Below are 24,027 nucleotides of genomic sequence, written 5' to 3'. Positions count from 1 at the left end.
GACACACGTGGGCATCGCAAGAGTATGTGCTGGTATATAAAGAGTAGCTCTCTTGGTTCATAAATTGCCTGTGATACCCGCGTGTGAAGTAAGGCGGTAAGGCGGTAAAGCTTAGTTCTCGAAACGGCTTCCTATCAGAACTACACACTACAATTGCGGACGCGACGGGAAATGTCACCCACTAACACACTGCTTAAAGCCAATTGTAGCGGGCCGTGATCCTATTTGTGATACTATGTATACATGATCGCGCGGGAACAAGCGTTAACATGTTTGCCCTTGAGACCGCGTTCATAAATTTATAAGTGCTAACACATTCGATTAATCATCGGGACGTTTTCAAACTTACAAAATCCTTGTACGGTCGAAGCAGGTCGCTCGAGGCTGGAATGACCATTTTATATTGAAGCTTGGATTCCAAAGTTTACAGCATGTAGCTGCTTATACACTTTTATGAAGAAAAAGGTAAACGTCTACGTTGACTTGTACGTGGATGACATACTTCTAGTTTCAAACTCGTTGAAGGCCATGGAGGACATCAAGGCGAGATTGTCTGCCGAATTCGCCATGGCAAATCTTAATGAACTACATCACTTTCTGGGATTACGCATCAAACGTGATTGGCAGCAATATGTGTTGATTATTAAAAAGACAACCTCTTGAAGTGCCTTGAGAATTTGAAATCAATCTGGACTCATCGGTGATCATCTACGAGGATAGCCAGTCTTGTATCCGGACAGCAGAAGAACCGAGCGACCAGAAGCTACTTCAGCACCTGGATAAACGCGATAATTTCATCCAAGTCTGCATTAAAAACAAGCTAGTGAAAATTGAGCATATTTCGACATTTGCCTGTGTAACCGTGATTGAATGTTTGCTCGAACCGCGATTTTGAGTGTATGGTTCAGATCTAGAAGGAGAGAGTTTTGAGATTCATGAAGACACTAACCTAGGCTCCTAGAATCATAGATGATCGCGATTGCATATCGCGCGCGTTATCAGATTTGTGTTATCGCGAATGGAACAAGCGTTTTTATGTTATGTTTGATCGCGTGGGAGTTTTATGTCGCGTACACTACCGTGTTTGGTTGCGTTTATATAACCGTGTAGTCGTTTGTATGTTCGCGTGGATTTTTAAATGCTCTCGCGGACGGTCATTCTAATGTTTAATTTTGAGCGTGCGGTTCAGATGAAAGTAGAAAGTAATCCCCCCTTCTCAGTTTAGTGTCCAATTTTGACGCCCTGAAACTTGTTGTCTGGTGTATATAACTGTCGTATTTTAGAGTGAAAGCTCCCGGACGAGTGCGATTCACTTTCTCACGAAAGTGGACGTTAGAATGTTGGCTCTTGAGTTCGCGGTTATTAATTCGTAAGTGCTAACACGTCAACTTAATCGTTGGGATTATTTCATGGTTGCAAAATCCTGGGTATGCGTTAATGACCGCATTTGCGACTTGATTTGTATTAACGCAAAAGGCTCGAGCATTTGTATGATATTTTGCGCGTTTTTTCGCGTTGGCCTTTGTATGTCGCTTATGCTAGCACGTTTGAAATTTCTCGTGTACTAATGCGTTTCTTTAATCGCCTGGTCGTTTGCATATTCCCGTGTGCCGAGAAAGAAGCAACACATTAATTAAGCATTCGTTCGTTGTATGTAGATGTACGTAAAAGTCGTATACTGCAGAGAAAGACGTTAGATATTGTGACAATCCCGAATAAGGCACCTTTCTTCGTTGAAAATAATTCTCGTGCCAGAATCTCTCCAAATGACCACCTCCTTGAATTGCTGGAATACAGTTCCGCATAAACTGAATCACTGAGAGCGTATTTCCTGCTCTGACAAGCTGGTTTATACTGAGTGATTTCCACTTGGGAATTTTGCACAGTACCAGGCGCTTGGTTCTTATACCAAAAGACAATTTCGGTTCACGTTCCTCGTCGGCAAACAGAACCTCTATGTTTACTTTATTTTATTTATTTGTGTTTATTTTATTTATTTTGTTTAATATATCAACAGGCATATCAAAACCCCAATGATGTTGGCCTAAATATTAATCTTATTTATAATAACCATGTCGCACATGAAAACAATAATTATACAATAATTACAAACAAGCAATAAAAAGGTCAAGTGTTCTTAACGAATTTATTAAACAATCTGGAGAAACGTATACGCAGAGTTTGTCGACAAACGTTGAAATGAAATGCTGAAGCTACCTGGTTAACAATTCGTTTCAGACCAGTGATGGCTCCATACATACTATAATTTGTGCGTCGGAATGACAATCGGAACATAATGTTGTTACGTAGTGCTCGAGGTGAGACGTTTATGTTGATTTGTTCCAAAATAGCTGGGGCGTCTATACGGCCTTGCAGAGTGGCAGCGATGAACAAAGCTCTTGTGGTATTCCTTCGAACATGTAGGGGCTCTAGTTGAATCAGCTGACATCGGTTTTCATAGCTAGGTAGTCGGACAGGATATCTCCACGGCAATCTACGGAACGCGAAACGTAAAAAGCGACGCTGCACACTTTCAATTCTTTCAACGCCATTATTATAGTTCGGGCTCCACACTTCAGGGCAATATTCTAGAATTGATCGGGATAAAGAGCAGTACAGCGATTTGAGACAATAAACATCCGTACAGTTTTTGGCTATCCTTAATATGCATCCCAGTGCTCGAGACGCGTTGTTTAAACGTAAGTTGAGAATTCAGAATCACTCCCATATCCTTCACGTGACTGACACGTTCGATTTCTGTTTCTAGTAGACGGTAGTTGAAATAAATCGAATCCTTCTTCCGTGAAAAAGATATTACCCGGCACTTCTTCGGGTTTACATACATGCGGTTCGTATTGCACTAATCAGACTTGAAGCTGCTGTTGGAGAACTCAATCTTCAATTGAACGAATTAGCAATCCGCGAAGGATAATCGTGGAGTCTTCAAAATTAGATGTAAATCATTGAAGTATATCAGAAACATCAACGGTCCCAAGTGGCTTCCTTGAGGTATTCCAGATATGGAAGTGAATGTAGGGGCCTGGTATTCTCCTATGACATCCGCTATCTCTCGGTCAGTGAGGTAGAATCGAAACCATTGCAAAATACTACCATTTATTCCAAATCTCTCCATTTTTGCTATTGCGATATCGTGGTTTATCTTGTCAAAAGCGGCAGAAAAGTCGGTGTAAACTGACTGATTTCCAGCAAGATGGAAAAATACCTCTGTCAATAGATGTTCGAAAGAAGTGAAGAAGCGGATTAACCAAAACCTCGATGTGCCATATCAGAAAACCGGAGTGGAACCCGTCGGGTCCCGGACTGAAGGATGACTTAAGTGGAGAAGAAGCTCTGGTAATCATCGTTGCATTGACATCGAAACTCTGCTAGCGGCGAGTCTCAATACTTAATTCCTCATCTGTGAACACATTCGCAAATTTTTCCGAAAATAAATTGCACATATATCTCGTAATGTGGAAGCTGTGTTACCTTTGAAAGTCATAGACGACGGCAGTCCAGATTCCTTGCACTGCTCGTTCCCATATTTCCAGAAACGTTTCGGATGTGACTTGAGATTACGCTGAATATTTTGCTGATATCGATAGAAACAGTTTTGACTGGCTCGTTTGTACGCATGGTTGAGACTGAGGTAATAGTTTCTGAGTGATATTGTACGATACTTGGTAAACGTCCGCAGGGCAGCTCTCTTGATAGACTTCAACCGTCACAATGTATTCGTTTGCCATGGGGGGCCGGTTTGTCGATGGTGAACTTTCTTCGGAACGTACCTGTCAATAACGTACGCCGTTGGAAATAGTTTGAACTGTGGATTCGACATCTTCGAGGTCCAAAATATTTTCCCAATTGATGGTGGAAAAAAGGTCTTCGATACTGCGATGGTCGGCTTTACGGAAATCGTAGGTGATAGAAAGTGGTGAAATATCGAAATCGTGCACCACAGTGTTATCAATCGTAGCGATCAATGGAGGATGATGCATCACTGGTTTTACTAGAGGAGAGGGCGCCATCACTATTGATGTGGCGGAAACCTGATCGCTGGCAAAACAAAGATCGAGATGGCTGCTATTTTCATCGGCAATAGAAATGATTTGTAGTAACGTGGCTGAGCTGTAGCTGTCAAGTAGCCTCACTGTACCTGGGTGGAGTACGGAGTGGTCCGAATCCGGATAAAGGAATCCGTTGCGGGAAGACTTCCATGAAATGCTACGAAGATTAAAATCTCCTAGTACCATGATCTCATCAACTGCGTTAGCGTCTTCGAGGATAGTAAAAGGTGAGCTGCAGTGTGCTTCAACATATTCGATATCACGAGCGCGGTCGGGTGGAACATACAACGCACACAAGTACAACTCACGGTCGCCAAGCTGCCAAACCTGCTCTAGGCAAGCCCAAGAAATATTCTCGACAATTTTTGCCTTCAAACTGGTATTAACTGCTACTAATACGCCGCCTGCGGTGGATTTTCAGCTATTGCTAGGGCTCCGGTCGCAACGAAACACCTCGTATCCAGTACCGAACACCTGACTGGAAAGCGTGCATCGTTCAACCACGTTTCGACGAAGATAATTATGTCAAAATTCTTATCGGATATTGCAAGCCGGTATTGCTCGACGATTGAGTTGATACCACCAACATTTTGGTGGTATAACAGCAGCTTATCCCGTCGTTGACCAAGGCTGGAAATCGAAGAGCCTTGAAGCAAGGAAGAGCTCACAGATGCATTGCACTTGCCTGAGGTAGGTTTGCGGAAAACCCCTCGTCCCAACTCCACCACATGACCGGGACGGCTGTAGGTCGCTGGCAGGAATGGCTCGACTGTGATGGGGGGACTAAGGGCTTCCTCACGACTGGCGGCAAGTGTGCGTCCTGGTGACCGAAGAGACGAGATTACGTGGGATGTATGCAATATAGCTGGACTAGGTGCCTCACGTAAACAGCAGCGGTTCGCTGGCAAGAGGAGTGGCATCTGGTGCAGATACGACGCAATTAACGGAGAGTTGGAATCGGGGAACATTTCGACACATCACTTGGTATAAGGCAGTTGTTTAGTGTTCACGCAAGACGTGTGGCTTTTTGGATTTTAACGTCTAACTGGTGCTAATTTGGGTACTAGTTTAGATACATCGCCTGACTAGCCACCCAGTTGGTGCTAGTTACTGACGAGGAGAATTCGAAGCACTAAAAAATCACACTTCATGTTAGGTTGTGTGTCCTTGTACACACAAATTTGACCTTGTCCAATATTTTCCATTTGGGAATTTTTGCATATTGGAATATTTGTTTCTTTACAAGACGTTATATTTATTTCCGATGGTTGGAAGTTTGTCAAAATATCGAGAAAAAAAACGATGTCCAAAAGATTCGACCGAAATTAATTCATGTCGTTCATTTCATGTAAATTCCAGTCGCAAATTTTGAACATTGTGTTCATGAAATCAGTTGGCGCTAAGCATTTGAAGTCGAACAGAATAGCTCCTGGTCTTGAGATGAAACAAAGAGTTTCCCGCCCTTTAAGGAAACCAAAATCTCATTTTAATCAGAAATACAACTCAATGCAGAACTGGTTAAGTCTAGGTTCGAAACCGGCAACAGATATTGTGAACCACCTCCTGGTAGCGGGGAGACTTCAATTCTCACCACGGTACGGCATTTGGTTGTCTTCTTGTGGATATTTGATCCTTACTCCGCGATCATTGCCTGCATTACTACCCATGACCACATATATGTTCCACTTGTGTTTCTATAAAACTGAGAAAACGACAAAAAAAAGTTTGCAATAATTTTCATTATTTTGTTTAATTTGATGTCTTTGTCTTGTTCGTTGTTTATTCATCTATCCACCATTTATTGTGAATAAATCTGAATATAACTAACAGGGTCGTAGTGTGGTTTTTGGAGCACGGAAAAAATTTACCCAAAATCGTGCGCGGTTCCATGAATTCTGGAATTTTACGTTACGAAAACATGACCATGAAAAGAAATCACGTGTTTTATAATTACGTTTAATTTCTCTTCATCAACGCTTGCATAACGATTTTATTAGTAGAGGTATTTATTTTTGTCTTGCGAACTTCAGTCACGGTTTCCGCCATGTCATTACCAAATCGATTTTCTGTACATGAACTAGCACACAACTATTTGAATATTATTCATAAATCCAACGGTCGACTCGTGACTTTGTTCATAGATTTGAATAGTGTTCAGAGTCCGACTATACGACGTGAACTGATTCATGATTTGTTACCGCTTGATAATGATATGTTTTTCGTGATTGTGAATTAGTTCACAAAATCAAAATAACCGGAATATTATTCATGAATCATTTCAATCCCCGTGAACAAATTCATGACTCCTAATATATTAGTCACGATCCGTGCTCGTGAAAAAGTACACAAAACCATAAAATATTCATGGATACGTGAGCTGGTTCATGATTCTTAGCGTATTAGTCACGACTTGCCATTTGTGCTCATGAGATAGTTAATTAAATTGTGGAATATTATTCATGTATTCGTGAACTGTACCATGATTTCTAGCACAATTGTCATGACTGGCCATGCGAGTCCGTGAAAGTCATAAAATATTATTCATGTATTCGTGAACTGGTGTCCTGCTTCTAGTGACCAGTAAAGCTGTTTGCAGACGAGGCAACAGGACACACGGCACAGAAAATATTCACTGTGGATTTTGTTCTGGATATTCCAACGCGATAACAGCAACAACGTTGGAATATCTAACACAAAATCCATGTTGAATATTTTATGTGGCGTGTGTCCTGTTGTCTCGTCTGCTGATAGCTTAATAGGTACGAGCGGTAGATATAAAAAAACTATTAGTTCCTCAAACACATTCATTTGATAGGGATGTCCGGACAGAGAACCCAAACTGCGCTGAGCATCAAAGATACATTATAGAGCCACTGATCGTGTTCGTGATATAGTTCATAAAACACGAACAAGAATCAGTCACACTTTTATGATTCAGTTCATATTGTAACGTTACTCGGAGTAAAAAATCATCACGATAAGCTGAAGTGATAATACGAATATCATGATAGAATTATTGATATAAAATTCTAAAGTAAGTCAAATGCCCTCTCGCAGGTTGATGGGATTGACGGTATTGTAAACATCATCAAGCCACAATATATTCAATAGAGTTATCTAAATATAAGGACCTTCGCTCTTTTTAGTTTTTATTTGCACCAAGTTCTACTACTAGAGGTTAATTAGTTCTCATGTTAATATTCCACCAAACATTATGACTACTGAGGATTTGATTTATATAAGAAGCCCGCTTCAAGATGTTGATTACAATACGCCTCGATAGTGGTGTGTCGGGGAGGCCGGGAGGGCTGATATGAGCCTTTTGTCTGTTCTATACCTTTCCTCTATTCACCAGCTCATAACCAACAATCAACCAGTAACAAATAGATAATTGAGAAAGGATGTGCTATGTGTGGTGATTGGCTATTCAAGTATTAGTAGTGTTTGAAGTACTAATGTATGTCTCATGTGATGATCATAACTTCAGCTGTATTTTGTACCTATCTAATCTATTACGTCTCTCATATATTGTCTTTTATTTCTTCTTTTCGAGTCCTATACTGCCATTCTACACCCGCCTTCAGCTGGGTCAACAAAGATGGTGATAGTGAACGTCTTAACACTCACACATTCTCAAACGCGGTCTCAGCGGGAACCTACAAAAATGCCATCGTGCACGCGATTACGAATCGGTCATGTCCGAAAGTCTATCCTTGATCCTAGAAGCCTAGGTCCATGCCTTCAGCTGGACCATTTAAGAAAATACGCCCATACCTATTAGACAACACGTCTCATGGCGACATGACCGGGAACCCTATCGATATAAACGATCCCACTCTCTGCCAGAATTCAAACCGCGCACTGAAAATTTAATATCAGACTCACGGTTCGCGCAACCATTCAAGAACATACGTTACAAAATCACGTCAGCGCACAAACGTTAGAGCCCCTCGCGATTTTCCAAGCAACATACGCCCACGAACTCGCAAACATGATTACACCCCGGTGATAAGGTGAAAATCTCAGCACTCATAAACTTACCAACACGATCTCAAGTGTCAACCTACAAACTCCCGCGCTCGCGCCATCATGAATCGGGATCGTCCGGAAGTATCTATCCTCGGTACAAACAATCTAGGTCCTTGTTAATTATTAAAAAAATAATAAAATTGAAAAATAACTACCATATCCACTAGACAAAACGTTCCATGGCGACATGACCGGAAACTCTAGTGATATGGGGTAACTCTCTCCCTGTCAGAATGTGATCCGTACACCGAAAACTAAAGATCAGAATGACGGTCCGCGAATATATGAATCGCCGCAGGGTTTCAAAATCGAATTTATACATGCGAAGTCACATACACGCGACAAACACGTCAACATACGAACGCTTAAGCCCTTCGCGATCATCTACGCACACCTATGCCCGCGATCGCGTAAACTTGATAACACTGCGGCAATTGTGTGAACGTTTTAGTACTTACGAAGTTACAAACGCGATCTCAAACGCCAACCCGCAAATGCGCGATCATGAATCGGTCACGTCCGGAAATCTTTAACCTTCATTCTAGCAATTTAGGTCTATACATTCAGTTGGACCAATCAAAAAAAAAAATAAAGCTCATATCCACTAGACCACGCGTTCTACGACGACATGATTGGGAACTCTAATGATATGGAAGAACCCACTTCCTTCTGGAATCTGAACCGTACACAAAAAATTAAGTATCAGATTCACGGTCCGCGCGCGATTATTCTAGAACACACGCGAATATGCGAAAGGCACACGGTTATGAAATAGAATTTATGCACGCGAAGTTACACGTTAGCACACGCGACATACAAACGCACACGCGATCGAGCACATTAACGTACAAATGTTCGAGCCCTTCGCGATGATACACGCGATTCCCTACGCCCGCACATGCCTGAACCGTACAATGAATATCACATTCAGAATCACGGCCCGCTACAATTGGCCTATTGCAGTGTTTTATTGGGCGACATTGCCTGTCTCGTCTGCAAATTGTAGTATGTGATTCTGACGGGGAGCCCTTCCGAGAACCTAGCTCTACAGCTCCAGTAGGACAACTCTCGAAAAAAAAAAAAAAAAAAATTCTAAAGTAAGTCAAATGTCTAAAGTATGTTCAAGAATAACATATCACGATAACGTGCACTTAACTTACGAAAATTGTAACTAAGATCGTGAAATTTTAAACATGAATCACAATACTCGTGACTAAAAATCACAAATCGTGACAAAGATTCGAATGCAACTCGTGTATATTTTTGTTGTGAACTATTGTTTTAGAAATACAATTAGATTCGTGAATTCAAGGTTTAGTATTTCTGGAACTAAATCATGATATATCGTAAATTTCATAAATCGTAAATTCAATAAATTCGCCGGCGACTGGACACCAAAATAGATAGCACGAAAAATATGTAACACTTCACAAAAGGACTGCTTAAAGGTAGTTGAAATGCACAATTTTCCGGTGGTCATAAAGATCATAAAACAATAAATCGATTCAAATTACTCGACATTTATCAAGAGAAGAACAGAACTAAAAAAAGTATATCTCTAGATGTGTATTCCATGTATGTATTACGATCTCAATGCTTTTTTGTGAAAAAGCGTAGTATTTCTTCTTATTTTTCTCAAATTTTTTTTTTGATTCGTTGATCGTAGAAAAACCGCGTAAAAACACCTAACAAGAGACATGAGTGCATCTGTGTCTGTTCCCACTATCGTGTAGGTTTCTTTGGAAACGCATTAGGTCTCCTTTGTTCTCCGTCTGTTATAGAAAAGTCATCTCTCTTCAAGTTAGATGGCGTGTATCATAATTTTTCTTCAGCTTTCGCCTGTTGTTCGCCTAGAAATCAGTTTGTCATACACTAATTATTTCTGCCAGTTCGAACGACGTCCATTCCATCCAACGCAGCGGGTTGCTTGGCAGCACAGTCCACCAGTACCTACCTACTTATCTAATCATAATTTTGGTTCGCTCGTTTGTCGAGTGACAGTTTCGAACCATATGTTCGTGTATCTGTTGATATTTGCAAAGTGTTGACATCGACCAACCAACTAGCAGCAATACGAGAAGCAGCGATATAGTGCACTACATGTGCGGATTGTGCCGACAGACGGACGGATGCGTTGTAAAGTGCTTCGCAATTATGAATCCCTTGCAACTGGAACAACCACTGCTGCCAGCAGTTGCGGTAAAAATATTCATGTTATGTAATGTTGATTGAATGAAATCTTTTTTATCCTGATCACTTTCTTATTATAGTTCATCAATTTCTGGATGATTTGATGAGTCTATTTTCTTTCAGTTTGTTATGATTATGCCTTCATACTACTGATTATACTTATAATCACGATGAAATAATTGGCACGAGCTTTCGTCGTCGCCTTGGAACCGCGAAACCGTAACGTAGTTACTTATAATCGTGGTATCACCGTAATATGGTCGCACGGAAGCGCATCGCTGGTTACGTGGGTGGAAAGTGTGGGAGTTTCAGTTTTCCCTTGGTTGGGAGAGGTATATTGATTTTTTTCTCTTCGTACTTGGTTTCGGTTCATGCCCCTGCAAAAAAAAATTCTTCCCACGCAAACCGGGCCCTGGAGGCTGCTCTGCTGATGCTGGTGCGTTCATCACCAATAGCCTTCAGCCCTTGTCATGGACTGCTGCATGCGGGCTGTCGCTGTATCGTAATACCGAGATCGGAGAGTCGCTTGCTGCTTGCTCCCATTTCATGGGATGGGTTGGGTAGTTTCCCAGCAGACGCTTGAAGAGGAGTAAACACTTGAAGTTGGATTGCGTTTTGGTGTCTTGCACCAAGGGCTTTATGAGATATTTCAATGGGCAATATGGGTTTCTGTTTTAATTTTTCAATAAATAATCACATCGTTTCGATTGTCCTTTTTATTACTTTTGCACAGGTTCATTGAAAAATTATGGTGGAGTCGCGCGATGTCTTTCCGTAACAGGCGCGTGGGTTTTCTTTTAAGGGGGATTTCGCGTGGCCTTCGTCAGGTCGCTTGCCCTCGACTGGAGTTCATTTTGTTCGCCTTACTATTGAAGTGTCATCGCCGTCCATGCTCTAGCTGGGCTAGTGATTACAAGTGCAGTATGTCTCTGAGTTTTGCTGTACCTATTTGCCGCAGTTACGATGACGCGTTCGTCGCAGGATGTTGTTGGCGTTTCCGTCTCTGTCGCCGCTCGACAAGTGCGTGTTTTGTTTAGCTCTTTTCGAGCGAAATTTCCCGTAGTGAGTAGTTTGTTGTCAACATTGGCGTGTTGTTACTTCGTGATGCCGTGTCGAGCCGGTTGTTTTCCATTGAACTGATGAGTGAGTTAATAGTTTGTCCATTGCGAAAGAAGGCGTTATCGGGTATACCGGATCTTCTTATTCAGCTTTTGGCACATATTGTGTTTGATGTCAAGTGTCTTATGTTGGGAACGTTTTCACTAGATGGTAAATCTATAGGTGATTAATCTTGTTCGTCAAAACCATGCTTGGATAATGCTCGTGAAATGACAATAGTTACTGCATCTGTGTGCACCTAAACGTAGAAAATCGATATTATAATGTATGTAAATATTGAAGTGCTTTCGACAGAATGTGTTTCAGTTGGTACGAAAAATTGAAAAATATAAAATTCAAAATAGGATCCAAATTTCGCGGAGAAATTATATATGATTGCATGTGCCTATATTACTACATACAGGATACAGTTGCTAGTCAATCGGAGGTAAGTTTCAAAATCTAACTAGATAGAGAGCAGTGCACAATGGACGGAACTTTCAAGCGTTCTAGCACTATCTCTCACTGTCAGTGAATTATATAAAAAAACTCAACCTCATCTTTGAAAACAGCGTAGTTTTTCAACCAACCTGCTGGACCCGTCTCAAAGAGGTTTAGGTACAAGGAAGTACCGTCAAGTCACCAGTTTCCGTGCGCGTTTCATGCATGCTATAGAAGTTTATTTTTGATTATTTTTTGAAATAATGAAAATTACTTAATTTTTGCGTGTGCACCACTAAACTATAACAAAAGAATTGTCATTGAGTTGGACTGGTGATGATAAACTTGTTTCTAGTTCTGTTTTGACATTTAATATTGTTTACTTCTTAAGTCAAACAGCTTTTTAACAGCATTTCAAGTAAAGGGCGAACACGAAATTATTGCGACACATTCAACAGGGCATAACTTTTGTACCATTGGGTAAAAATCAACCAAATTTTGCACACTTTCTCATTGATGTGTATTGTTTACATGCTGTCAAACTCGAAGTCGTGTTCTTCGATTCAACGAAAATGTAGGTGAACCAACGACAGTCGAGAGAACAAATTCTTTCCAAACACCTGGAATTTCCTGACCTGTCGCACCGGCAGTTGGGAAAAATGTTGAACATTCACCATTCAACCGTCTCCAGAGTATTGAAGCGGTTCCAAGAGCGGTTGACGTTGGACCACGGCAAAGGAGCTGGAAGAAAACCGGGACCGGAGAACAAAAAGACGGAGGGAAAGGTGAACCGGATGATTAAAGCAAATCCCAACGTCTCAAGCCGCGATTTGGCTAAAAAGATCGGCATGTCGCAGAGCTACGTCCAGAATGCAAAGAAGAGAGCTGGACTACATACATACAAGGTACAGAACATCCCAAACCGCGATGAGCGGCAACAATCGACGGCTAAAACTCGGGCACGGAAGCTCTACGAGAAGATGCTGACAAAATATGGCTGCTGTGTGATGGGCGACGAAACGTCTATAAAAGCCGATTTTAAGCAAATTCCGGGGTTGGAGTTTTTCACCGACAAGAGCAAGTTCTATGTGGACGACAAATTTAAGAAGAAGAAAATGTCGAAGTTCGCCTCTAAATATCTCATTTGGCAGGCCATCTGCTCTTGCGGACTGAGGAGTGAGCCTTTCGTGACAAAGGGTACAGTAAATGGCGAGATCTACAAATCTGAGTGCCTCGAGAAGCGCCTTTTGCCGTTCTTGCAGCAGCACGACGAAGCTCCGCTATTTTTGACAGATTTGGCGTCGTGCCACTATTCTAAAAGTGTGCTGGAGTGGTATGAGGCCAATTCTGTCCATTTTGTTCCAAAGGACATCAATCCGCCAAACTGTCCGGAGCTGCGCCCGGTGGAGCAGTACTGGGCAATGATGAAGCGGGAGCTTTGGAAGAGCAAGAAGACAGTCAAAGACTAGAAGGACATGTTAAGAAAATGGAAAAAAAACTGAGAAACTGGTACCGGATGACACTGTAAAGACTTTGATGGAGGGCATCAAGCGAAAATGCGTTCAATTTTACACTTAAGGCTCCATCGATTAACTTTTCTTTTGATTTTTGAAGTAAATATATGTATAAAACTACCCTAAAATTTTGGTTTGATTTTAAACATTATAAGAAAATTGGCATGACATTTTCGGTGTCGCAATAATTTCGTTTTCGCCCTTTAAAATAGTAGTTTTAACGTCTATAAGGTTTTAGATTGAAATATAAAAGTTTTAGTGACGTTTTCCTCAAAAACATCAGTCAATTGAAGGTTAAGGTTTGTTTTTTAGTAATACGTAGTAACACGTGTATTTATACATGTTTTATTTACATTTCAACCCCAATAAAAATGCACGGCGACTGGATCATTCTGAAATCTATGGTCTCCATTCACCGTTTTTGAATAACATTAATGGCAATTCCTTTAATTTTACACAGGATGAGCCAGAAGAAATTCCAGAAGCAACGCTATTCTGAGGATGATTCGGAGAAAGCACTCAATGCTGCTCGGCGTGGATTACCAGTGAGAATGGTGAGCCGGGTATTCCGTGTTCCAGCACCGACTATTTAAGATAGAATTAATTGCAAATATACTGCCGGATCGAAACCTGGTGGATCACCGGTATTATCGCCGTAAACCAAACGTGATCTGGAATGGATTAAGAATTCTGCTCCTTTGGATCTTCTAATCACAATCTAAAAGCTGCGGATCGATGTGGGACAGTATGCCCGGCAGACGAAGCTGAAAACTCCGTTCAAAAATGGAATTCCCGGAAAAATGGATGTCAAAAGACACCCTCCAATCTCCGTCAGGAAATCCAATGTGTTTGGAAAACACCGAGCGGCAGCACGGAGTGTCAGCTAAGGAAGTGGTTCCAAGAAGTGCTTAATCAACTCACAGGCGAGGGAATGGAACATCTGTTGCTATTGTCGCAACAAATTTTCACCTTGGATCCGCCTGCCTTTCAATTGGTTGTGCGAATCAAAAAATACTTGGCTTCGAAGAATATTAAGCATATCTGGTCTGTATTTGGAAACAGTGATGAAGAAAAGTTTACAGTTCTGTTGGCAGGAAATGCAGCTGAAATACCACCTTTAATTTGATTTCCATACAAAAGTCGGCTTTCGGAAGAAATTACTCGGAGTGTTCCTGAAGACTACGGTATTGGGATAACTGAAACTGGTTGGATGATCGGAGCAGCTTTCCATGATTATTGGAGGAATATTTTTATTTCCTGGTTAAAAAAACAGAACAATACATTCCCTGTTCTCTTGTTTGTTGATGGGCATCATGAGTCGTATAACTTTACTGGGCACGGATTTTTATTGCCGCAACCAAATCATATCGATAACTTTGTTTCCAAATTCCTAGCATCTAACTCAACCACTTGACGTTAGTTTTTTCGGACCACTAAAGAAGTACATAGGGAAAACATAATCCTCGAAGAACGCGGTTGACGTGGAGTTCGAACAATACACAAGGCGGCAATACGTTTAATTATGAAGCAAGCCTTGGAACCCAGCGATTGATAATGTATTTCGAAAAAGTGGAATTTATCCATGGAATCCAGATGCGGTGGATTATAGATCGCTTCTCTCTAATGTCGGTCATGTCATGTCGAAATTTTGAAAGCGTTTGAGGGCCGCTTGACATTTAAGCAGATGATTGAGTTCGAGAAGGCTGAGAATGACGCAATCTGGAGAGGAAATGTGGCGGATTAAAACTTATTTGACTTGTGGCGAGGAAAAAAAATTATTGTTCCACTACTATATCGGTCCTTCTTCTCAATACCCATGCCAGTAATGAGTCTGGGTTTTTAGGAACCTGAAAATAGAGAGAGAAAGAATGACCGGAACTGTGACAATTCACCTTGTATTGGACACACTGAGAAAAGATATATCCTTAAGCAGGAATCAAACCTGCGATCTCCCAGTTTCTAGTTGGATACGTTAACAACTTCGCCGTCACAAAATCCCTAACAGTATCGTGATCACCGCCACAGTCCCAAAACCTACCAATGGACTCATCTACGGCTGGATTTACCGTTACCATCTGCATAGGCTTTGAGGGCAGACTTCAATATGCCTCTCCAGAGCTCTATTCTCCACCAAAGTCTGGCGGTGTCTGAGCTAGCTAATGGGACGCAAACAGTGATAATAATATCTCAAGCCTAAACGCGATCCACTGGAGCTATAAACAGATAACAAATGTGATCCGCAGGACACGTTCCTAAAAACGCCGAAAACAAGAAATATATGAAATGATACTGTGGCTGACCAGGGCAGTAAATTCGGTCATTTGTGAAATTTGAATTGAATCTAACATTCTAGCAGAAAATACGACTGAGAATGATCCTCCAGAATCGTCTCCCAGCTTGAACGCGATGGGCCATTGCCGGTTTCTAATGATGAAAATGTGTTCATAGTGTCCTTTTCCAGAGTACCTTCCGAGCTTCCATGCAAAGCAAAGAAAAACTAAGAAAATTGTCATCCTCCTTCAGTTTTCATCAGCAAAGTATTCGTTGAGCTCAGGAAAAATAACAACGTGAAGAGAAAGCAGTACAAGAAGCAAAAGATCGAAAGGAGCAAGAGCGGACCTTTATCGTTTTCATCTCAGGGATCATACCTTCATTCAAAGTAGCGAAATCAAAACTGTTGAGCAATTAGAACATGCTTCAAACCAAATTATAAAGAATATTGTGGATTCCTACAAAGCTAGTTGTCCTATAAGAAAGCAATTTTCAAATAGAGATGTTTCTTGGTGGAATAAAGACCTATCAGTATTAAGAAAAAACGTCGGTAGGTTGTTCAATAGAGCAAAAGCCACAGGAGCCTGGGATGATTACAAAAGGGCCCTAACGGATTATAGCAAAAATATTAGGAAGGCTAAACGTAAAGACTGGAAACGCACTTGCGAAAAAATTGAAAGTGCTCCGGTAGTTGCTAGGTTACATAAAGTGCTATCAAAGGACCTTTCAAATGGTTTAGGTAGACTTAAAAATGAAGATGGGATTCTTAGAAAAGACTCCTCTGAAACATTGGAAGTTATGATGAAAACTCATTTCCCGGGTTCGATTTCTATCTCTGAGGAAGATCATCTGGTATCGAATAGAGTAGGTCCAACACAAGATTGGTCCGCGAATGCCTATGCTAAAGTCAGTGAAATCATTACTCGATCTAGAGTCGAATGGGCACTGGGTTCTTTCCAGCCATTCAAAGCTGCGGGGAAGGATGAAATATTTCCGGCACTTCTTCAACAAGGGAAAGAGACAATAAGTACATACATACATAACTGAATTATTTAGAGCCAGTATTACTCTAGGCTATATTCCAAAAGCCTGGAGACAGGTACGGGTAACTTTGATTCCAAAAGCTGGAAAAAAGAAACAAAAGGTCCCCCAAAGCTTTTCGTCCAATTAGCATATCTTCAGTATTACTTAAAACAATGGAAAAAATCTTTGATAACTTTATAAAGTCTACGTGTCTCAAGCGATTTCCTCTAAGCAAAATTCAATTTGCTTACCAAAGTGGGAAATCAACTGTAACAGCATTGCATTTGTTAGTAAACAAAATCGAAAAATTATTTCAATTCAATGAGTTATGTCTAGCAGCCTTTCTTGATATAGAAGGGGCATTTGATAATGCTTCATATGGTTCCATGCGGACAGCTATGGAAAATAGAAGCCTTGATAAATGTACTATCGATTGGATTGAGGCAATGCTCGCTACCCGAGAGATCTCAGCTGATTTAGGAGAGGAAAGATTAGTAATCAGATCACAGAAGGGCTGTCCTCAAGGAGGAGTTTTATCGCCCTTATTGTGGTCTTTAGTAGTCGACGATCTCCTGTGTAAACTAGAGGGTCTCGGTTTCGAGGTAATTGGTTTTGCTGATGACGTCTGCATCATCGTGCGTGGGAAGTACGAAAGCACAATTTCCAGTCGACTGCAAGCGGCACTAAATTTTACACTTAAATGGTGCAAATATCTCCATCTTAACATTAATCCTTCAAAAACAGCAATAGTTCCATTTACTAGACGAAGGGCCGTTTCATTAATACATTTAGCTCTAGATGGAGTTCTAATGGAATTCTCAAAAGAAGTTACATATCTCGGTGTTATTTTGGACAGCAAGCTCAATTGGAACTTACACCTGGAACAGGTAATTAGTAAAGCTACAAATGCCTTCTGGGTCTGCAAAAGAACTTACGGTAAAAAATGGGGCCTTCGGCCTAAAATGATTCAATGGATTTATACGACAATAGTAAGGCCTAGAATAACTTATGCTTCATTAATATGGTGGCCTAAAACTAAAGAGGTGACCGCTCAGAAAAAAATTGAACAAACTGCAAAGACTAGCTTGTATTGCAACAACTGGGGTGATCCGGAGCACACCTTCCGTGGCCCTGAATGCTCTTCTAAAACTCCTACTGCTTCATCAGTTCGTGGAATTGCAGGCAGAAAAAAGTGCCTTGCAATTAACTCGATCTACAAAAATGGTAGAAGGAGATATGACAGGACATATAACGATCCTCTAAAAATTCAATATAAATCCTATTTCACATTCAATAATAGACTGGATGCAGACGAAGGCAAACCAAGAAATTCCCTATAATGTGACTGTAACAAGCAGACATGTTGGAAACAGGTGGGCCAAATCTACGTTCAGGCTCTATTGTTTTCTTTACGGATGGTTAAAAAATGAATAGCAGCACAGGAGCCGGGGGGTTTGGACCCGGGATAAGAACTATCCCGATGGGACACTACCCAACTGTATTTCAGGTGGAGATTCAAGCAATTCTTGATTCTTCTCAAGAGGCAATATAAATTTGCAACGATCTGTATCTTTTCAGACAGCTTAGCAGCTCTTAATGCTTTGAAAGCCTCAACTTGTCAGTCGAAGTTAGTATGGGAATGTATTACCTTACGTAAGCAACTGTCAGGGAATAATGAAGTAAACTTGCTTTGGGTGCCCGGTCACAGTGGAATTCAAGGAAACGAATCAGCTGATAGTTTGGCAAGAGAAGGTTCCGAGACCGAGTTTATAGGCCCAGAACCTTTCTGTGGAGTCTCAACCTGTACTTTAAATATGGAACTTAGGAAATGGGAAATGTCTTTGGTAGAATCGAACTGGAACGCCACAGATACTGCAAAGCATGCAAGGAAATTTATAAAGCCGAGTGCCAAAGCCGCTTGAACTTTACTTAATGTAAGTAAGAGGAACCTTAGAATAATAACTAATTTGTTTACCGGTCACTGCCCTAGTAGATATCATCTACATAAAATGGGAAAAATTCAAAGTCCGAGTTGTCGTTTCTGTCAATTTAAGAATGAGACAGCGGAGCATTTACTTTGTGATTGAAGCGCTCTTGTTAGTTACAGATATTCAATTCTTGGAAAAGAGGGCTGTAGGAACCAGCCCTCTGAGATTTGGCAATCAAATCCTAGTAAGGTAATCAGATTCATTAAACGAGTTGATCCTAACTGGGGTAATATGCAAAATCAGACAAGGACCTTCGTATCTCAATTATGAAGGGAAAGCTGAGGCGCATAACATCAAATTGAGTCATACCACAATATTCCTTTAAATGGTCGCAGTGGAAATTAAGGCTCTACAGCTTATAAAAAAAGAGCAGAAACGAGCTATCAAGAATAATGAAGCAGTGACTAAAAGACAAGAAAGAGATGAGCAAGAAAACAAGATTGAATCAAAACCATGGAATTGACAGAGCTAGTTTCATAAAACCACAAATCCTCTGCTTGCGGTTGCTTGAAATATTTTAAATAAAGTAGAATCAAAATTTTAAATCCACGGTGAATGGATCGCTATACGCACGGTTAATAGTGACATATAACGGTGACTGGCGACTATGACATATTCCAAATGATGTCCCCACCTCTTAACTTGTTCTTGTTATGCTGCTAATCGTTTAACTTTGTTTCTAAATTGTGACGTATTGTGGAGATATTTTTACGGTGATTATGGGAGTGATTATCATTTTAATGAAAACCGGGATTGAAGTTCCGTCAGATTCGCCTAAACGCACGGTGACTGGTGACTTGCCAGTACTTGGCGGAAGAGCAATGCTATTTACAGTGCCAGTCGTGAAATCAAAAATAAAATTCTATGAACACGTAAAAGTTTGTTTGTTTTAGTGCTTCGGATTCTTCTCGTCAGTAAGTAACACCAACTTAATGCTAGTTATATAAGTCTGGTGCTATTTCCCCAAACGGAATTTTTTTTGGGAAAGATCAAATTTGTGTGTGCATAAACTACTGCGCTTACTAGCGAGACATAACTCGCTATCATCCACGCATACCTACGCCAAGCATGGTTATACCTTGGTGATAAAGTGAACCGTCTAGCACTTATAAACTTACAAACGCAGCCTCCAACCTGAACCTACAAACTCCCGTGTTCACAGGATCATGAATCACTCATGTCCGGAAGTCTTCGGTCCTCGCAACCTAGGCCCAGACATTCAGTTGAACCAATCAAAAACAATAACGCTCATATTCACTAGGCAATACGTTCCATAGCGACATGACCGGAAACTCGGGTGATACGTGGAAACTCACTATCTTCTAGCATTCATATCCGCGCATTCATTCAAGGACGCATACGAATTTACAAATGGCCACATGGTTACGAAATCGAATTTATACACGCGAATAACACGTTAACATACACACGTTTTTACCCTACGCGATTATTCAATAACACCCCGGTGATAAAGTAAACGTTTTAGCACTTATAAATTTACATTCGTGAACTTATAAACGGACGTGTTCGCGCGATCATGAATCGGTCACGTCCGGAAGTTTCTACCCTATGGCTCCACAAAAGCCCCCGTTAACGCACAAACGCTCGAGCCCCTCATCATGGTACACAGAGGCGGACATGCTATCGCGTTTATCCACGCAGCGCACAACTACGCCCTAGATTTTAAAAACACCAAAACGCTCCGTGATTCTGTGAATGCCACTGCACTTATAATCTGATCATCATGGTCTCAATTGCGAACAAATATACGCCCATTCCCACGTAATCGTAGTTTCTGTGCCCGCATAACTGAACCGTACACTCAATATCACAATCAGAATCACGGCCGGCTGCAATTGGCCTTAAGCAGTGTTTTAGAGAGTGAAATTTCCCGTCTCGTCTGCAATGGTAGTGAGTGATTCCGACAGTGAAACCTTTCGAAAACGCATCTCTACAACTTCAGTAGGACAACTCTCGAAAAAAGTGCGTCATATCGCAAAAACTCAAAATATCGAAGTTATGATACGTACGTCGCTTGCTATTGTTCTAAGGAATCGAAAAAAACTTAGGCTTTTGACCGTGTACTTTTTCGAAAAAAACTCGCTCGCGGAAACTACTACGCTGCCATCTTGTGATGAAATTAGTTGAAAACGTTGTTTTTTGTTGTACTTTACAATTAGTACTATTAAAATCATTTTACAGGATCTCGATTCATCTCTTAATTACGCTAAGAATTTTTTTCCAAAGTATGCCCATTTTTTCGTGTTTCACAGTGGTGACTCCCCGTAATATGTTAACTAGATTATGGAAGGGGAACCGATCTCTGATCGTTTATGGTTTTGTGATCTATTTCTTAAATATTATGCTGAACAATATACTATGAAGTTCAAAATAGTTCACGTGAAATTGTGTGTTTGAATTATGAACAAGACCATGAAAGTGACATTGATTTGCGATATCTTTTAAATACATCTTTACGGGAACATAAAATAGACCACGGGGTTATATACTACATAACAAGAACCAATTGTTGAAGCAAAAACGAATCCACGAATAATATTCTAAGCTCTGTAATGTTGCTCGCATGAAAATATCTGGATCTTACACAAAATTCCATGCAATATGAACTATATCGTGAAAGTGAAAACTTTTTTTTTATTTTTTAAGATTTTCTGAAATCGTCCACGTGACTGAAAGGTGAATCGTAACCAATATACAATGAGTCAGGAACACAGGATTGGATCTTTGAGTAATATTTGGAATTTTATGAAATAGTAAGTAAATATAAAGATTGTTTTAATTTTGTGAACTATTCAAAACTACTAAAACTAGATCATAATCAAGGTGTAGAGGATCATGAATGAGGTCACGCCGTATAGTCGGACGCCAACATTATTCTAAAATCTATGAATAAAATCATGTATCAGCATTTGGTTTATGAATAATGTTCATAAAGTTGTGAATATTGAAGCTCACAAAAATAAATAAATGCCTATCGTCTCAATCAAAATTCATCAAATATTCAAAGCACATGATTTTTTACTCACATTCATGTTTTCGTAACGTTAAAATGCGATTGGTTCAAAATTCATGGCAATTTATTCATGAATTTGGGAACAGATTGTAGATCGATTATCTCCTTAAAGACAACTGCTTACCACGCCGTTGGAGTTTAATTGTCCTAGAACTAGCTGCGATGCAGGTACGAGTTCTTTTATATCACAAAGCGTCCTGTGTCCTACCGTGGCTCTAGAAAGAATGTTCATGGAGCAATACAACCCCCTTATTGCAACATTGAGCGACAGTGTAGCTTTGAAGGTTTGCATTTTTGTAGTTTATGATCCGCGATAGAAACGGACGAACAGGCAGACCTATTTTGTCGGAAAGTACCCTGTTCGATAAAGCGGACCCGGCGAAAGACACAGGAAATGATTTTGATTTATGATTTGCACATTTCCCTATTTTAATGAAAATCAAGTTTTTCTTCTTTTTTTAAGATTTTTTTTTGTAAATTAACAGAAAAAGAATGACCGGAAATAAAGGATCTTTAAAACAGCCAATCCCTTACTCCAGCCGATGTTTGCATGTCAAACTTTTAACTTTGACCGCACCGTCGATTTTAACTTCGTGAGATGGTGCGTAGATGCGGTGCTTGTCCTTAAAAGGTTTCATGGGAAATAGTCGCATTCACTTGCTTCTGACTGGGTACCAAAACTCTAAGCTCGACATGGCGAACTTCTGAAATGTGGGCCACAGCCGAATAGTGTTGCGTCAGAAATCGTAAAATCTTCGGTTTAGCTTGTTGCGATCTTTGGTCGAAAAGAATATCACATACAGTCCGATCGAATTCGAAGAATATGTATGTCGAATTTTGTTCGATATTATTTCACCTAGAACCCAAAGTAGAGCAGAAACTAACGGCATTATAATATTCGATAAATGTGCTTTTGAAGTGTACATTTATTTGAACATTTTTTGATGATACACGTCAATTAGTACTGAAGAGCGTATAGTCGTCGCTGTTGTGCTATCTTATGACAAACGTCATTTTGGGGTAAACTGAGTTAGATATGCCACATTACTTGTCTGAAAAATCTCTACAAAGTGGCGTTTACAGAATTTTGAAATTCTACTTGGTTACTTACACAGCAAAAAAATATGAAAATTAACTTCAGCGTATTTCCTGATATCGCAGAAAAACTATTCGTGCAATTATGTTTCACGAATAAATTTACGCTATATATCATGCACATAAAATGACCCCTGAAAATCATGCAAATCTTTTTGTTCCTATGGAAATTTACATTATTCTGCTCGAGACCTGCGCGCTATTCATTCAACTTTTAGGTAAAATATCTTATTTTTACACGATTTTATACGAAACGGTGTTGAGCAGAGAGAAAAACTAACTGCGTCACACACACATGCACGAGCCGCAACTCAATGCGCTTGGATCGTCCACGCTCAAGCGAAGCTTATGTACGCCGCTTTGCAGTCACGTTGTTATGTGTCGCTTTAGCCTAGTCCATAAGGGGGTGTCCCTGGTGTGTCAATGATTGTCGGTTCAAGTCTTGGTTTTAGTTAACGGATTTTTTTTTATGTCGGTATCGTCACCAATACATACGTAAGTTATTTATAGTACGATTTGTGGCCAATGTAAACCTAATCACTCGCATAATTTTACACTATTGGTCGCGTTCCCTTTATGTGCAGTATAGTTAGCATAATTTTACATGATTTTTTTATCTGTGTAGATATAGCGAGAAACATGATGAGAAATCGTGAGTTTTTTTGCTTCAAATCACTGTATCTAGGGATTTGCACAAGTTATATTGAAGTTTTAGATGTTTTTATGTGTTAAAATGTCTGAGGAACACAATGGAATAAAAATTTTCAAACGAAAAATACACGAGTTATGAGAAAAATACAGTTTAAGTTTTAAACTGGAAATATAGCATATTTGGCCAAACTGTAACCAATTTTTGCCATGCACGATTACGATTATGATACGTACAAATTTTGTCTTCAATACACGCCTATGACACGTGTGAGTGCGACTTTTGTTTACATTCATAGTAAAAACTCGCAATATAGTCAACCGTTTGTTTATATCATTTATAAGTTTCCAGATATTCAATATCAAACTTTAAAAATCGTTTTTCTCGAAACGGCGATAGCATAAGATAGCACAACAGCGACGTAGTATGATTTTATTTCGATTTTTGTCGGCAATCACGAGTATAATAAAGCGTATTTTTGAAATCTAAAATCGATTACAAAAGCAAAATCGAAAAATCCATGGTTCTCAAGCTTATTTGGGCGTGCATCAATGAAATCATGCTGGTGTCTGAATTCGGTTAATTTTCGTTAAGTTTCACGCCAGCGGCATTCCATTTTCGAAATTCG

General features: G+C 40.2%; 1 protein-coding gene across 3 annotated transcripts in view; it reads left to right on the top strand.

Moving 5' to 3' along the window:
* Window positions 1–24,027, top strand: part of LOC131684530 (ribosomal protein S6 kinase 2 beta) — a 102,383-nt gene that overhangs the window by 3,196 nt on the left and 75,160 nt on the right. Inside the window, exons 1-2 of one of the 3 annotated variants that reach the window (XM_058967490.1) lie at window positions 11,244–11,555; window positions 11,750–11,832. The exons of the other annotated variants lie outside the window; for them this stretch is intronic. Of the exons in view, the coding sequence (XP_058823473.1) occupies window positions 11,426–11,555; window positions 11,750–11,832 (213 nt within the window). The 5' untranslated portion in view covers window positions 11,244–11,425. Of the gene's footprint in view, window positions 1–11,243; window positions 11,556–11,749; window positions 11,833–24,027 lie in introns of those variants that run through there. 3 annotated transcript variants of the gene reach the window in all.

This window comes from Topomyia yanbarensis, chromosome 2 (genome assembly GCF_030247195.1).
Source record: "Topomyia yanbarensis strain Yona2022 chromosome 2, ASM3024719v1, whole genome shotgun sequence".
Classification (NCBI taxonomy): domain Eukaryota; kingdom Metazoa; phylum Arthropoda; class Insecta; order Diptera; family Culicidae; genus Topomyia; species Topomyia yanbarensis.
Note: the sequence above shows the minus strand (reverse complement) of the source record. Positions and strands in the feature narration are given on the sequence as shown.